The sequence below is a fragment of the Plutella xylostella genome, chromosome 15 (genome assembly GCF_932276165.1).
Source record: "Plutella xylostella chromosome 15, ilPluXylo3.1, whole genome shotgun sequence".
NCBI lineage: Eukaryota > Metazoa > Arthropoda > Insecta > Lepidoptera > Plutellidae > Plutella > Plutella xylostella.
This window is the reverse complement of record NC_063995.1, coordinates 4,054,369-4,072,476: the sequence shown is the minus strand read 5'-3', so window position 1 is coordinate 4,072,476 and position 18,108 is coordinate 4,054,369. Positions and strand designations below refer to the sequence as shown.

At 41.4% G+C, this 18,108-nt stretch overlaps 1 protein-coding gene across 2 annotated transcripts; it reads left to right on the top strand.

The window, feature by feature from the left end:
* Nucleotides 1–621: 621 nt before the first annotated feature.
* On the top strand, nucleotides 622–17,891 carry LOC105386122 (kynurenine formamidase). 2 transcript variants are annotated; one of them, XM_011556620.3, is made up of 5 exons: nucleotides 622–824; nucleotides 8,322–8,449; nucleotides 8,829–8,930; nucleotides 10,205–10,418; nucleotides 16,876–17,891. In XM_011556620.3, exons 2-5 carry the CDS (start codon nucleotides 8,326–8,328, stop codon nucleotides 17,333–17,335), a joined length of 900 nt encoding a protein of 299 aa, XP_011554922.3. In that variant the 5' UTR covers nucleotides 622–824; nucleotides 8,322–8,325; the 3' UTR covers nucleotides 17,336–17,891. The 2 variants fall into 2 exon arrangements, with proteins under 2 accessions (XP_011554922.3, XP_011554921.3); XM_011556619.3 differs by having other exon boundaries at nucleotides 624–824; nucleotides 8,319–8,449.
* Nucleotides 17,892–18,108: the final 217 nt, after the last annotated feature.

Below are 18,108 nucleotides of genomic sequence, written 5' to 3'. Positions count from 1 at the left end.
CACAATCTATGGTGGATACTCCTGCTCTTAATTAGCCTCCCAGTGCATCTGCATACTGATGATGTGTTGGTATAGTTGGTTTAACTTTGTCATATCTTTGTAGTGAATTCAGCATTTAGTAAGATAATAAACACAGAAGGGTTCGTTGCACGTAAGCATCTTTCTTTTTGTAGTCGGTTAAAAACCAGTTAAACGAGCTGAAAGTGCACCTTGTGCGAGCGATAACAGCCGCATTCTTTCCTAATGGGTTGAATTTTTATCATAATTTGGTAAAATTCCATCCTGTTAAGTGGCTCCTAAACGTCACAGCTCCTAGGTAATTAAGAATTTGTCATTAGGGTGACGAAAGTAAATATTGTATTTATGAATGGAGCTTTTACGACCAAAATAAGTTAGGTACTTACGTAACAATAAGTCTGCTGGTCAATAAAGTTTCTATAAACATTTTCAAAATTTTGTTCAGAAAGACGAGTTGTGTGACCCCATTTTACTTAGCTATTTAAGATCCCGAACGTACGTCAGCCCAATTTAAAAAAATCAAGTCAGTAGGACGAACTCAAGATAATGATAGGCGCGTGGGTTCACATTTGAATTTATAAATAGGAGCGAGAAGAGTGAAGCTGGTTTGATACGCAGATAGCGAGAGTGAGCGGTCCAGCACCAGTCCAGTGGCCGGTTGAAGCCCAGTAGTGGTTGCCGCGCGTGGGAGCAGTCACGTCGTCGCGGCGACTTGCGCAGGCGCAACACTAGGGCGTCGCACCCGCCAATGTTGTTTACCAACAATCTTTCTGCGCATCTCTTCGTGTCCCTGGCTTACAATTTTGGTAAGCTTTTTTGTTTTTCTTACTATTTATAATTAATTAAAAAAATAGCCCTTGTTATTATAAAATAAGTTGAGTACCTATTTATACATTTTAACTGTTTCTTTTATTTAAATATTCGGAAGAAAACATGGATAGAAACACAAGTAATAAGATAAGCGCTGCTCACTTTAGCTTTTTCATCTAAAGTGAGCATCTACTAACTAACCTACTTATTGTTTTTATGAAATTAAATATCTGATTAAGTACTTATTGATGGTTTTGGATTGATTGATTAGATAAGAATATTTAACTGCATCGTAGATGACTGATTAAATTCACCCTGTATGAGTAAAATCAAGGTATATGTTGGTCGACACTCGACACACTTGATGCTAGTTTTGATACATCCACTCAATCTATATATGTATATAATATGTAACATACTTACCTACCTATGTGTTATTGGTTTGTTAACATGCACTGAGGTCTATAAATAAGAGAGCATTGTTTACATAAACAATGGGTAAATGATCTATTAATTAGCATTCTCGCCAGCAAGTAGGTTTAGATAAAGCTGGGCCTATATACCACGGCCATACATAACCGGATTCATTGTAATTATAATAAACTTAATGGCAATTTATAGACTAGTTAGGTATAGCAGTAAATGCCATTCGGTTTCATTCTCTTGATAAACCTTTTAAAACTACGTTATAAGTATGTAAAAATACAAGTTATCGCATAGCACTGCAATGCAACTGAACTTTATCTATTTATATTTTACTAGCTGTTCCCGCGAGCTTCGCTTCGCTTTAAAAAAAATTCCCGTGGGAATGCCGGGATAAAAAGTAGCCTAAGTTCTTTCTCAGGGTCTAGACCATATGTACCTATACCAAATTCCATTCAAATCCGTTCCGTAGTTTTGGCGTGAAAGAGTAACACACAGACAGACACAGTTACTTTCGCATTTATCATATTACTTAGTTAGGATTAGGATTAGGATCAGGATAATATGATACCTATGTAAGTTAGACGGTCCAATGGCGTAGTGGTTAGTGGCCCTGACTGCTATGCCGAAGGTCCCGGGTTCGATTCCCGGCTGGGGCAGATATTTGTTTCATCATCATCATCATCACGACCCATTACGTCCCCACTGCTGGGGCACGGGTCTCCTTCCAATGAAGGAAGGGTTTAGGCCTAGTCCACCACGCTGGCCAAGTGCGGGTTGGTGGACCCCAACACAAGCAATTTAAAGATATTTGTTTAAAGACAGATATTTGTACTCGGGTCTTGGGTGTTGATATTTATATTTAGTATCTATCTATCTATGTATTTGTGTAGATATATCAGCTGTCCGACACCCATAACACAGGTTCTGCCTAGCTTGGGGTCGGATGGCCGTGTGTGAGATGTCCCCACATATTTATTTATTTATGTAAGTAGGTACGTCAGTCAGGTTACCGATAACTCGGTAAATTCATAAATTTGGTTTTACCTATGGTTATTACATAGTAGATAGATAGATGTATAGGCACCTAGTTCTTAGGTACAAATAACTTCACTCAATAATATTTTATTTAGATAATGAAAGGTTTTGAGTTCGTAAAAAACAGCGTACATTGTTACAAGTTTATTACCTACAAGTGCCACCTGTATTTTGTAATTTTAAAGCCGGTTTCAATATTTCATCTATCTATGGATTCTTGCCTGAATAAGTCAGCATTTCTGGTTTGATTACTTTAAAATATCTACAGCTAACATAACTAGGTACTTACCTAATACAACCGGCACCTATATAATTTACCTAATTAACTTATCTTTTATACATCTGTCAGATCCATACAAGTTAGGTCAGATATGACAGAAAAGCGATGTCCGCTGTCAAATACGGTGGTTACAGTGACCCACTGCTTGGTCCCGGGTTCGCTCCTCGGCCGGGGCAGATGTTTGTTTAAACACAAATTTTGGCTCTCGGGTCTTGAATGTAGGTACAGTCAGCTGCATAAGTAGCTGTACACTTTTGTACCTTGTGAATCTGAAACCACCTATGCATTCATTAAAACATTGACGGTTCGTCAGTTTGACAAGGTTCAGAAGTGTATAGCTACTTATGCAGCTGACCGTACATTGTCTTTTTTATATGCATGTGGTGTGACTATGAAAAAGTGTTCGTGATGAAAATTTTCATGGAGTACCTAGAGGGACCATTAAAACACATAGGTACCTACTTATTGTCTAACTTTGTCTTTCAAATCAAATTCGAAAGCACAACAAACAACCCATTGAAATGAAATCAAATTAATATTGCATATTATTTAATTGAAAAATCACTATCATTCATAATAATGTTAAGTTAGCATAAATTCGCTTTTAATTGCATCACCACTATATTTACATAAGTATACGCTTAATTATATTATCTATAGGCGTACCAAGTACCTATGTAAGTATATTTGTTTTAAAAGACATGATGTGATAAGACGTCGCTGTAGGTACCTACTTGTAACTTATATATAACTTTAGCCCATAATTCATATTTAACTTATGAGTGCACATCACCTACTTTGGTATCATTTTATAAGTATTTACATTATTAATTTATTAAGTACTAGCATAGGTAATTGTAACGTACAGATTTACTTTTAAAATGGTAAATAATCTATGTCAGCATCCTAACTTATACATATAGTATGTATTATGGGCAAGTGTTAATGACACTAAGGCCCTGTTTCACAATGTCTGGTTAGTGGCTACCTGTGAGATAAAATACCTACATGCTGTCACTCTCTGTTATTATTTTTTTGACAGTGACAGCATGTGTTTTATCTTACAGGTAGCCACTAACCAGACATTGTGAAACAGGCCCTAATTCTACTATTCTTTTCCTTTATTTAATTCTTTTTTGTACACCTTATTACCTATTTTTCCTGTACCTCCTGCGGGTTGACTGGCAGAAAATGCTTTTAGCATTAAGTCCACCCTTTGTACTTTTATTTGTAATATTTGTACAATAAAGAGTTAAATAAATAAATAAATAAGTAGGCAACCTCGTGAAAATCATTATTATTTTTATGTTTTTGTTCATACATAGCAAGTATTCTAAGTAGAATGTATATTCCAGTTTGATATAGGTAAGGATAGGGTTGACTGCTACTCGATTGATATAGGGATTGATAGATAAATACCATCAGGAAGTAATTACGGTATCTCAAACCAGTTCAACCCTCTTAGACGTTCCATCAGGTATCTGTACCTATGTAGTTTGGCCTACTTTATGTTTGATTTTATTTCATTTGACCCAGTTTAAATTTAATGAGTTAACTCTGGGTTTAACTACTGTTAAAACATACCACAACAGTAACTGTTACCGTACCGGAACGGACAAGGGTTAACCCGTTGTTGGATTGTCACATTTGTCACGCAAACATTGAGGATCAGAGGGTGGTATATACCCTAAGTAGTAGGTGCGTTTTTGTAAACTCCTTATATACCCATACCGTGAATTAATTAAATTACATACTTATTAATATAGGTTGGTAATGGAACAATCTTTTATGGAAAAGTTTTGTAATTAGTAGGAATAGAAATAGATTAGAGTACAGAATTCATAATTATAAAAAAAAACTGTACCTAACCAGCCGCTAATTTCAACACCTATTACAAACAAATATTTCAAACGGTTTGTTAAAATTGATGTATAATTCTAACATTTAACTGACTGCTGAATACAAGAAAAAGGAAATGTTTTTTGTCAGCATGTATTAATTAAGATTAATTACAAATCAAATTCATCGTTAAGTAACCGCTGAAGACATGAATAAGGAAATTGATTTCATTGCATCCTGTATGTACTACTCGTAACTATGTAATATATTGTTTTATTTAAGTTGTCGGATATACCCAAAGACTAGTCTAGAACTAGTCTTTAATACTTGAGTTGCAAACTGTATTACATAGCTACCAGGCTACTACGGCACGTTAGAAGACCTCACTAGACTTTGCACATAGTTAACTACTAAACAACACTACAAGTTGTATAGCAAATAGATTGCTGAAATAAATTTCTTATCTTAATATGTTTTCAGTGTTTTGTTTGAACATAGTCTTCATGCAGTGCCTGTAACGTGGGAAAAGTGAAATTCTTAGTATATTCACCTGTAAAACACATGCATGTCGCAGGCATCTGGTTTAATCTCCTGTTTGATTGAACCACTAGCCCGTTCATTGGATGGCGCTATTCAGTTGTATGACTAAAGGACAACTCGTCAAGTCGTTGATTGTAACGTTCGACGTCTTGACTGAACGTCATTCAGCGGAGTCGTTGAATGGGATATAGTATAGCAACTTTGTAATGTCTGGTTAGGGTGAACATGACCAGACAAGAGTCAACAAAAAGACTATGTTACAAAGCTCTTATCTCACAAATTAACTAAACAATAACAATAAACGTACCTTCATATTGTTGTTTATAATTATCCAGTTACGCCACAATTTTTTCTTTGAAACTATCCGCCTGCGGCGTAATAATAGGTAAATCCATGTTGTCACACTATTTTAACACAAATAACGCACTTTAAAACTAATTTATTTGCAAAAAACTAACAATATAGGTGATTTTTGTGTCAGCTGTTAGCTGTTAGACGCCATATTTGTTTTGTTCACCACCTGACTGATTTTAAGTCAGCTAACTAGTTGGACGTTTTGTGACGCTTGTGCAATCAACGTTCGGCCTAGTCATACAACTAAGCAGCGTCATCCAATGAACGGGCTAGCGGTTCAATCAAACAGAAGATTAAACCAGATGCCTGCGACATGCACACAAAACTTAATAGATACCTACCAGGTAATATGTCGATACCCGATACCTTACAACGACGGAGTATCAAATATCTAGTGAGTACATACATTGTGTCAGTTCAGGTTGTGTATCGGCAGGCTGACTTACTAGTTGTAAAATAAGAAGTTCTCGTATTGTGAAAAGTGAAAAATACAATAGTGATACAAAAATTAGAGTTAGAGAACTCAAAATTTTAAATTTAGAATTAAATAACATTTCTAACTATATATATATATATATATATATATATATATATATATCAAATTACGCGGATATACGCGAAGAACAATACAAAAAAGCTTCTCGTTCAGAAAAACAGGTCAGTGTTGGTACTTCCGACTAAAGTTAATTATATTAGTTTAATAAGGCTAATTATTTTTATTGATTCCTTTATGTGGTTAGCGGGCTGGTCAGTGCTGTAGCCAGAATTTCAGCCCAAAGTCTTCTGACAAGTCGCGACGACCGCAATCTTCCCACCACAACAGTTCCAACAGCTTAAAGTTAAAATACGGAAAAGTTCAAAATTTTACAATAACGAACTTTGGTCACCAACCGCAGAACTCAAAACAAAGTTAAGTACTTACTTATTATTTCACCTTGCGCTCATTTCATTATTTTAATTTAGATTATGTAGCCTCGGAATAGATTTTTGCTTCGCTTTGCTTGCAAATTCTTTTACACAAACTACAGCTTCCTGTTGCCCGAGCACAGGATTCGAAACCTCCGTTTACGTTGCGTATCGTCAAATGTCACTGTCAGAATGTAAGGCAAATTTGTTAGTTCCAAAAGTGGCATTTGTTTTTCCATGTTAGGTGGAATTTCACCAAACGCTAAACGTATTTAGTAGCCTGTCATACGTCTGTCAGTTAGTACAAAAAGTATTTAAAATTTGATTTGAATACGTTTAGCGTTTGGTAAAAGCGACCCTTCGTGTAGATTCGAAAATAGTATCGAATCCTATGCTCGCGCCTCTGGATAAAAAGTCGTCGAAAAAACACGACGACGGTTACCACCTGTGTTTATAATAATAATTCAATTTGACATTATAATAACTTTGCGTAAGTAATTACTTAACTAGTATTTTAACTGTGACTTTGTATTGAGACGTTAGTTTTTATCTTCTACCCATAGAGGTAGAAGATAAAAGCTGGAAGAATAATTAACTAGAAGATATAACCATAGGGTTATAAGTAAGTACTTATACCTATACCTACATAGTTACACACTGACACTACACACTCCACTCGCAAAATATTATATTCTACTTACCTATTATACCTGTACTAACATGTGATTTCATTAGATTATTTTTTGTCGATGACAGGGGCAGCTCAAATCTCAATTATCCCGGGCCAATGCCGAAAAGGCTCCCTCTTAGCACTCAAATTCAAATAATTATTTCAGGCACTTAATTCAATTTCCATTCAAAATTAATTTATGTAGACATGATAAGGTGCTTGAAGACTTGGTGTTATCTAGAATCATGCTAGAGAAATTCAAAATATAGCTACCTTCAAAATATATGATTTTAGTCGTGTGTTGATATACTTATTCATAAATGCCTACTCAGTTGAAGAGTACAATAATAAGTAAATATATATAAGCGTAGGTACCTAGGAAAGAAATGTGAGTGCTCTTGAGGATTAACTTTGACTTTACAATCTTTCATCATCACCAAAACATCTGCACTAGGGTTGGACAAATGTGGTTTGAAAGGAAGCAGTCCAATTAGTGTTTTCATTCGCTGACTGCCCAGCCACCGGACATATTTCCAAAGCAGTAGAAAAAAGTTGTTCACAACAACTGAGCTGAGTGCTTATTAATCCGACATAAGTAAAGTACCAGGTTTCTATAAGCGAAAACCTTTAACTGGCATGTCTGTTACTATTAACTTAACTATACCTAGTTTTATAATTCCATGCTGTTGGTTTTCCATGCTTCATTAATAAATGAATAAAGTAATACATTTGCAACACCCTGTATAAGGTACACCCAGGCCGGATGAGATCCCTGGGTATGCGATCGATGTCACTACCGGACATGATTATAATAGGATCGGCGGTGGCGTGACTGCTCCGTGATTGATGCTCCGCGATATCATTCATCCACACTCATTTCCTCTGCGAGTGGAGTCAACTGATCTCTATCGTACTTTAGTTTTTTGTACTAACGTATGAACACGAACGGTACTTAGCTATAGGAATAGGAACAACATTAATATTAATCCTGGTTTATGTGCAATTAGTACATAATTATGTACTTATGGATACCATTATAGGTACCATCTGATAACATCAAGGATGCAGTGATTTACTCACACGACATGGGTACATAAATAGTAGTTTATACACTTTATACTGTAAGTACTTATACAACTATACGTGGGTACATTGTAGTATTTGCCTAAATGCACATTCCTGAAATGACTTAAAAGTCACTTATTTTTAAGTACATGAAAAATATTCAGTAAGAATGGTATATGTATCTGTGTGTAGGACACTTTTGTATCTTTTCAAAGTTAAAACTGAAAATTCATTAATTCAAACGAAATATTGACGGTTTGTGAGCTGTGTCACACCCGCTCCTTCTCCATAGCTACCACCACTGACAAATCTGGTCATACTGTCCCTGTCCCGTTGCAACTGTCTCCATCTAACCCTCTCTCCCTCTCTCTCCAGCAGCAGCATGTCGCTGATCTCGGAGCAGGGGCAGGGCGCGCTGGAGCGGCAGTACACGCCCAGCGCCTGGTCGCGCCGCTTCCCCGCGCCGCAGCAGGTGCTGCAGCATCACGTGCGGCTGGTTACTACAGGTGGGCCTTATAGACTAGAGGCAGTCTTATAGATAAGCAAGGAGTGATTAGTAGTTCCATCATCATATCATGTCGTCTAAAGAACAACGGATGCAATCTAGCTTGGTAGACGAAGGAGATAATGCACGGTGTCCGCACCGTTTGCAATGGAAGCTGGTGAAAACCTTCCTCATTAACGAAGACCTACCACGGGGTGCAAGACGCGCATGTCAAGACATCACAAAAGTTTTGCGTCGCGCTTACGCACATCGCGCCCGCCGTCTCGAGGTAGAGAGCGAGTGTGGCGGAAAACTTTTATCAGATCTTGACGTGCGCGTCTGGCGCCACATACTAAGCCTTCTGAACATGCTTTTAATCCGATGAATTTGATTGTTTCCAGAAAGCGAAAAGGCAATTAACAGCGTCCCTCACAAGCTGGAGATCGAGTACGGCTCCACGCCCGGACAGAAGCTCGACATATTCGGCACAGACCTGCCTGATGGTAAATTTATTATACTTATTTATTGTATTACAGCAAGTGGAGCGTTGGGCGGCCTCCCGCGAGATGGACGGATGATCTAGTCGTAGATGCGGGGCGCCTCCGATCGGAAGGTGGAGGTCATGAGGGGAGGCCTATGTTCAGCAGTGAACGTCCTATGGCTGAGATGATAATTATTTACTAACCATACCAGTGGATTATCTACGGCCAAAAATTTTGAAAAGAAAGATATGACACATTTTTACATTTACATATTGTGAATAATTACTTACTCTCTTATATACTTACTTCTATTCACATATAGGTACTTAAAAGCAAACTCAAGGTCACAATCACTATAATGACAAAGAAACAATCCGTCACGGAAGAACGCGTAAATGTTGGCTAAATAAAAGTGTTATCAGGAAAACTGTTTACGATAAAATTACAACCATTGAACAAAGTTATGCTTGCCTACCAAGTTACGGCCTTAAGTACAAATAATTACGTTATGACGTCAGGATGTAATTACTATGTAACGAGAATTAGTCAAAGGTATACAAATAGTTGTAGGCTTCAATAACATACGTGTCTAACCAAATTACACTGGGTCTATTTCAAGACAGGTAAAATAATTATCAGAGGAATTAATTTATGCTGTGTCAATGTGTCAGTCATTCCGACTCGTGATAGAGTCCCCGTCACTCCCAGTCACCCCCAAGTCACCCCAAGTCTACTATCCTCTACAGTCTACTAGTGACAGAAAATAATAGTGAAGTAATGATAGTAATTTTAAGTTTATGTATGTATATGTGTATGTATGTATGTATGTATGTATGTATGTATCATGTATATAATTATTTACTTATATTGTATAGGTATAGTTATATTAATATTTTGGTTAGGTACTCAATTTAGACCATCTTCTATCGTAAGCACTACCAATCACTTTTTCAACATCACCAAAGGTTAACTGGTAGAAAATGCTGCTAGCATTAAGTTCGCCTTTGTAACAATTTATTTTGTTCAATAAAGAGTTTAATAATAATAAGTAATAATGCAGAAGTAGCATGTAATGTCAAGTTTCGTTTACCTTATGCTAACGCAATACTAGCGACCGCTACACAGGTTCGTTATTGACGTCGATAAATTCTTTCTCACAGAGCCGTATCTATGGCGAATCACGATATGTTGACGTTTATCTACGTCGCATCGATAAGAACCCGTGTAGAGGCAGCTGAAGATCAATTACCACTTTTATCGCTTATACACTACAACAAATGAATACCTCTTCCCAGACTCTCCGATCCTGGTGTTCGTGCACGGCGGCTACTGGCAGGAGTTGTCCCGCGAGGTGTCGCGCTACCCGGCGCCGCCGCTGCACCGCTCCCGCGTGAAGACAGTCGTGGTGGGCTACGACCTGTGCCCCGTCGCCACGCTGGCCGAGATCGTGGACCAGGTCGCCAGTGCAGCCAAGTTCGTGTTTGAGTATGCGGAGAAGATGGACTCGAGGTAGGTTGGCGAGGTTGACCTGTTTGTATGCAAATTAGATTGAGCGTTAGGAATGTCGATTTTCATGTATATTTATTGTGATGGTCACTTATCATAAATTGATAAGTGTTCACGACGAAAACCTAGCATAAGATTAGATTAACATGTATATGTAATAGTTTCGTATAGCATAGTTTGTAAGTTGTTATACTTTGATATCATTGGTTGTAAGTATTAGAGTTAGGTATCTCACCTTATCAGCTATCGGTTGCGTGACCAATTCTGAGTACTTAAGTAGGGCCTTTTTGGTACGCAAATTGTCATTCAGGTAACAGAAGCGGAACAATAAAGAACACTGGAAAACCTGAAGGAGACTTTCAAAATACAGTCCACCCCTAACATTGGTCAACTTCGAGACGGATCAGAAGAAACATCGAACCTTCGAGAAGCCAGATAAGAGGAAGAAATTGGCAGACCCACTGAACAGTGGTCTATCGAAGAGCCGAAAACGGGAATAAAGGACGAAAATGCCGGTTACTAGAAGCCACAGTAGCCGGAAGGAAGAGTCCAGTACCGCCGAATCAAGCACGGTCTGCACGAGCAACACCACGACGACTATGGGAAGCGGTGTGACTGAGACATCCGCCACGACCACGTCGGCGACGAACGCAAGCGCTACCGGATCAAAGCGCCCTGCGACGCCGCCACCTCGAGACACGAGCGTGGTCACTGTGGTGCGTCAAGTCACATCGCAGCCAGCTACCTTACGGCCCCGGTCACATCACTCCAAAGCCTCCCGCAAGAGATACCTCGCGGAATTGGAGGCTAGAGAGCTGTTGGCCGAGGCGCAAAAGAAGGAAGCACAAGCCGCCGCTGAACTAGCGAAGGTGAGGCTCATGCGGATACAAGCGGAGGACTCGTCCGACGAGGAAGATGAAGACATCGTCGACAAGAGCGAGCGCATCGAGCAGTGGGTGCAGGAGCAATCCTCTAAGCCCCCGCCCCGTGCTCTCGCTCTCACAGCGGGCCATGCAAGAGGCTCGTCCCCCGTGAGGGGCCAGACACAGGCCCCTCCCACCCCGTGGATACCTACAGAACCGCCACGGGTCGTCGAGGCGCCGCAGTATGAAGAACGCGCGCCTCCCGAGCGCCAACAAGAAAAGTCGTCGAGTGAAGACGTCACGCAGCTCACCGCACTATTGAAAAGTGTGCTGAGCGGCGGCGGCTACAGAGAACCGCCACGGTACATTCAAGAGCTACCTACGTTCAACGGAAACAGCAGCGAGTGGCTACCGTTTCGTGCGGCCTACCAGGAAACTGAGAAGTACTTCACGAAGATAGAAAACGTCGCCCGCCTGAGAAAAAGCCTGCGTGGGGCTGCCCTCGAAGCCGTCAGCTGTCTACTAATCAGCGATCCGAACCCTGTCGTCATTATACAGGGCTTGGAACGACGGTTCGGGCGACCAGAAGCACTCATACTCAACGAGCTCGACAAAGTGAAGAAACTACCGAAGTTAGCTGAGAGCCCACGTGACCTGTGCATCTTCGCAAGCAAGCTGGCCAACATCGTGGCTACGATCGAAGCACTGAAGAAACCGCACTTCCTCTACAACCCGGAGACCGAGCGCACTGTAATCGAGAAGCTCACACCGATTCTTCGTGACAAATGGTACGAGTACAACTTCACGCATCATGGTGAAGAAGCGAACCTGAAGAAGCTCTCTACCTACCTGAACCACGAAGCGGACAAGTGCGGCCCATACGTCGCGCTCGAGCAGATCGACAACAGCGCACCTACACCCGTGAGTGCGAGGGAGAAAGCTGCGAAGAAGACGACGGAACGTACCTACGCCGCCGAGAACACGCACAAGCAAGAAGAGGACGGCTGCCCTATGTGCAAACAGGCTCACAAGTTACCTGAATGCACTAGGTTCACCGAGAAGACGACTGACGAGCGCTGGGAAATAGCGAAACAGAACAAGCTGTGCTTCCGCTGCCTACGTAGCACACATCGCCGCTTCTCATGTAAAGCGAAGCCCTGCGGTGTCTCCGGCTGCAAACTGAGCCACCACAAGCTCCTGCATCACGAAGCTGTCAAGAAAGAAGACAAACGCGAAGAGGTCACCGCGTCCACGACAGAAAAACCGACCGTCGCAGCGAACAACAGCGAGCGTCGCCGCGCTTACCTGAAAATAGCGCCCGTGGTACTTACTGGCCCTCACTCCAGTATTGATACCTACGCACTATTCGACGAGGGAAGCACCATCACGATGATCGACGCAAACGTGGCCAACTCTCTCGGTCTCGACGGCCCCACGGATCCGATGTGGGTGCAAGGAGTCAGCGGCAAAGAAGTTCGACACTCAAAGAGCAAGAAAGTCGACTTCACCATACGGGGCAAGCACGCACAAGATGAATTCAAGCTTGAAGATGCACGCACAGTCGATAAGCTCGACTTCATCACTCAGACGGTGAAGAAAGAAGAAGTCGACGACAGCAGCCACCTGAGCGACATCCAAGAAGAACTTGCCTACGAAGGGGCATCGCCGAAACTACTCATCGGCCAGGACAACTGGGACTTAATTGTCTCGAGGGAAGTCCGAGACGGCCGCCGCGACCAGCCTGTGGCATCTCGCACACAGCTCGGCTGGGTACTGCACGGTTGCCGCACCACACAGAGCAAACCTGTGAACTTCTGCGGGTACGTCACGAGCGTAGAAGAATCAAAGGAGAAAATGATGAAACACTGCCTCGAACTGGAGTCCCTGGACATCGAAGCGAGAAAACCGACGACAGATCCAGAAGAGGAAGCCACGAGAAAACTGGAAGAGGAAAGTCGCCGGCTGCCCGATGGTCGCTTCGAGACTCGGTTGCTATGGAAACGAGAAAATGAGAAAATACCTAACAACCGTCAAGACGCACTGAAACGACTCTGCAGCCTCGAACACAAGCTCGACCGTGACCCAGAACTTAAGAAGAAATATGAAGAGCGCATGGAGAATATGCTGAAGTCCGGATACGCCGAGCCCGCCACCACGCTCCCGACGCAAGACAGAACGTGGTACCTGCCGCACTTCGCCGTCTGCAACCCCGAGAAGAAGAAGATAAGACTGGTGCAGGACGCCGCAGCGAAGTCACATGGACGCAGCCTGAACAAGATGCTGCCGACCGGCCCCGACCTGCTTCAGTCACTTCCTGGGGTGGTCATGCGGTTCGGGCAGCACCCCTACGCAGTCAGCGCGGACATCAAGGAGATATTCATGCAGATATGTATCAAGGAGTGCGACCGAGACGCGCTGCGCTTCCTCTGGCGCAGCGACCGGCGGGAGGGTACACCAGACGAGTACCGCATGACGTCTGTCATCTTCGGCGCATCATCGTCACCGTGCATGACACTCTGCATCAAGAACAGAAACGCCAGAGACTTCGCCGACACGCACCCCGAGGTCGTCCGAGCAATTGAGAAGAATCACTACATGGACGACTACCTGCAAAGCTTCACGTCGGTGGAAGAGGCCCAGCACGTCACGAAGACAGTCGACGAGATACATCGACGAGCGGGCTTCGAACTACGCGGATGGGCATCGAACGAGCGACAAGTACTACGCCACCTCATCACCGACCCCGGGACAGCTACGATCGACATCGGCGGGAGCGAAAAAGAGAAGACACTCGGCCTCATGTGGCACGTACATGAAGACAATATCGGCTTTCGTCTTAACACTCATAAGACGCCGGCTGAGTTGCTACGAGGGGACCGTCCGCCGTCGAAACCGCCGCCCGCGGCCTACTGGAGAATGCAACGAGCAGACGGCAGCGTGAAGGCCACACTGGCCATGGTGAAGAACAGAGTCGCACCAATCAAGCCTACGTCAATACCGCGGCTGGAACTACAGGCTGCGGTACTCGGGACTCGCATCTCGAACACAACTCGATCGGAACACGATTGTGAAGACATCACGAGAAGAGTGTTCTGGAGCGACTCACGGACGGTGGCGGCGTGGATACGAGCTGAGCCACGTACATTCAAGACCTTCGTCGCTCACAGGTTCGCTGAAATCGAAGATTCTACGAGATGGGTACCTACAGCCGAAAATGTCACCGATGACGCAACTCGAGCCACGCCGCACGACTTCGACCGGCTCGAGTTCCTGCGGCATTCTGAAGAACACTGGCCCACGGAGAACAAGGAACCAGTACCCAAGACCAGCGACGAAAAGGAGAGCAGCGCCGTCGTGTCGCTCGGACACACGTTGAAGAATTCACGACAGCAGGAGAGCACGACAGCACTGGAGGCAAGCTCAACAGATGGCAGACGTGGATGCAGGAGTACCTACCGCTACTCCAACACCGGCGGGAGCCACACAGCGCCAGCAGCCAACCGAAGATCGGCGACCTGGTCATCGTGTGTGACTCCAACAACCCGCGCAACACCTGGACTCGAGGACGAGTCACAGCTGTCTACCCAGGGAAGGACAACATCGTGCGAGTCGTCGACATCACTACGAGCAACGGCCACGTGCTGCGTCGACCAACGAAGAGGATCGTCGTGCTGCCAGAAGAATCGCAAGATAGCGACGGCGGGAGAATGTTCACGACGAAAACCTAGCATAAGATTAGATTAACATGTATATGTAATAGTTTCGTATAGCATAGTTTGTAAGTTGTTATACTTTGATATCATTGGTTGTAAGTATTAGAGTTAGGTATCTCACCTTATCAGCTATCGGTTGCGTGACCAATTCTGAGTACTTAAATTAGTCGTGTCGGTCAATCCGTCCCATTGGGCTATGAGAGTGATGGAACAGAGAGTGCTCCTGTGTACTGCGCACACACTTGGGCACTATAATCTACTCCTGCGTAGATGGCTGATCTCAAATGAGATTGGCCGCCGTGGTCGAAATTCGGCCAGGAGGACATTATTATTATTCATTATTATTACTTAAGTAGGGGGAATTATAAAACGAGCGAACAAAAAAAAACTTTGCGACTGATGATGACATACAGTTTTAATAACTTGAGCGGTATGAATTTGAGTCAGCGAAAAATTAACTAAACTGACGACGAATATTGTTTTATAATAAAATCCAGTACGAGCTTACAAAAAGTGGACTGTGACAAATCCATTTCAGATATAAAAAAAATATCCGAGCGACTTAATTACTAAGTGAGCGACTGGAAATACAGAGAGGGCAACTTCAATATTAAGATATATTAGATTTTTCTAAGTGAGGTTATACTTAGCGAACTACTAAAAAGTTCACTTTGAGCAAAGTTTTGTATGCTGCTTTATTAATGATTATTGGTTACTGATATTCTATTTGAGGGCTTATGTTTTTTATTTTGATACGCTTTTTAATGAAAACTACAGATTTTTAAATGCACTGGCAAAAAGGATCGTGCGACTGTCCCGAATTTTTCAATAGATATGTATGCAATCACGTTTTGGGGCTAACAATTCGGCTCAAACTAACAACACCACCACTGGAAGCAAAAATGATACCCATTGGACAAAAAAGAAAACGAGGCCGGCCCAATAAGTCCAAGCCCGCACTTATTTACCAGTGTCGATGAGTAGTAGGGCTCCTCATACCTATCAATGTTTCTTAGTATTTATAAGAAGTTTTTTTTTTAGTTGACTGAAGCGTCTTATTTTAATTTTTGTTCATTTTAATGAAATAAATGCATGCATATTACTTTATTTTTATAGAGTACCTACATTGTTTTATTTAATTACCCTTATATTTCAATAATAAAATTTCTCAACTAATAGAATAGTGTTTCTTCAAATAGTTATTTCATATTATTTTTATTTTTTAAATGTGAGCTCATTATACTCTGCTCATTAGTGTATTTTTCAAAGTGGTTATTGTATTCGAAACACTTCATTTAAGATAAAATGCCGCTCAGTATAAAAAATACATTTGCCAAATATTGAAAAAAATGCAGGACGTAACGTTGACACTCAAACGAATATTAGGTCGCTCAAATATTATGAAGCTGCTCATTTTGTATTTTAAGTAACTCAAATTAATGTTTGTAAGTTGCTGTCCTGTTGATTTCTCGTCACTCGCAGTCAGTCGCTCACTTAGTAATTCTATAACCCAAATTAATTAATTTTGACACTTAGAACTGTAATTTACAGTCACTCGTTTTATTGCTACCCCTTAAGTAGGGCCTTTTTGGTACGCAAATTGTCATTCAGGTAACAGAAGCGGAACAATAAAGAACACTGGAAAACCTGAAGGAGACTTTCAAAATACAGTCCACCCCTAACAATAAGTAAATCGTATTATAAAACCTTTGGATAGAGATGAAATTTTGCATTCAATTTTAAAAAAATGATTTTCTTGGACTTGTCTTTCTCCGTAAGCCATTTTATTCTGCGATTTCTCGTATTTTTTCCCTATCATCAATCAAACTCTCATCTTCACACTTAAACATAAAAAAAACTTATGTTTGTTTATAAAATTTCCAGAGGAGTGTACTTCGCGGGTCACTCAGCGGGTGCCCACCTCGTCGCCAAGCTTCTATCCAACGCGGACTTCCTGGAGACAGTACCAGGAGCGCAGCGGCTGCAGGGGGCCTTCCTGGTCTCCGGCGTGTACGACCTGCGTGAGCTCGTGCACACCTCGGTCAACGACCTCGTGCAGCTGCCGCACGAGTGGGCCGTCCCGCTCTCTCCTCAGTTCGACTCTTTCACACACCTGCAGAAGAAAGTCCGCATCTACATACTAGCAGCGCAGGACGACAGCGAAACCTTCAAGAAACAATCCCGTGAGTTCTATGAATTGCTGCATACGACTTGCCTGATGCAGAACATTTACTTGGAAATCAAGGACCAGATGGATCACTTCGATATTGTCGAGTGCTTCGCGTCTGAAGATAATTATTTGAAGAATCTCCTCGTACATGATATTCGTAAGCATATCTCGTAAAATACAAAATAAAAGGTTGTACATCCTAATGAGGTGTAATTATAAGTAATTTAGACTCGCTAGCAGCAATCGACTGAACTACATGGTATGTATTTTATTTCAGGTCATATACATAGGTATGTTTATGTATACTTACCTATAATATAAGTTTTGAATGTTTTTTGCATCGTAGAAGTGGTATAAAAGCTCGTGTATGTGGTTAAATTGCGGTAGGTAAAGTTATTAAGTTGGCTATTGGCAACCATAAGATTGCTTGCAGGTGGCTTGCAGTCATTTTAAAAACTGAGTGAGTTATCTTTTATAAGTTCATGTATAAAACATATACTTAAGTACATATATGTTTACATAATTTGTGATTTCTATGATCTTATTATTATTATATTATGCAGAAAGACTGTATTCTTTAATGCTGTATATTTTAATGATGTGTTAAAAAGAAATACCTAACTGTAATTAAGTATAATCGTCTTGTTTTGTCCTCAAATTCATAATAAATAAACAATTATAATAGCAATTAATGTGTAAATACTGAATAAATATACTTATTGGTTTTTAACGAACGCGTATCATTGAAAAACTCCATACTGGAATAAAATCATTACTTCTCTCAAACTCTAAATTCATTAATAGGCAAAGTTCATTTTAAAAAAAAGTAAGTACTTATTTATCGTATTTTACCTATTGATTAATTTGATGATGATTGTAATTTAAACCTGTATCCTGACTGGACGTTCAATAACTTTATCCTGCAACACACGTTTGATTGACAGCCT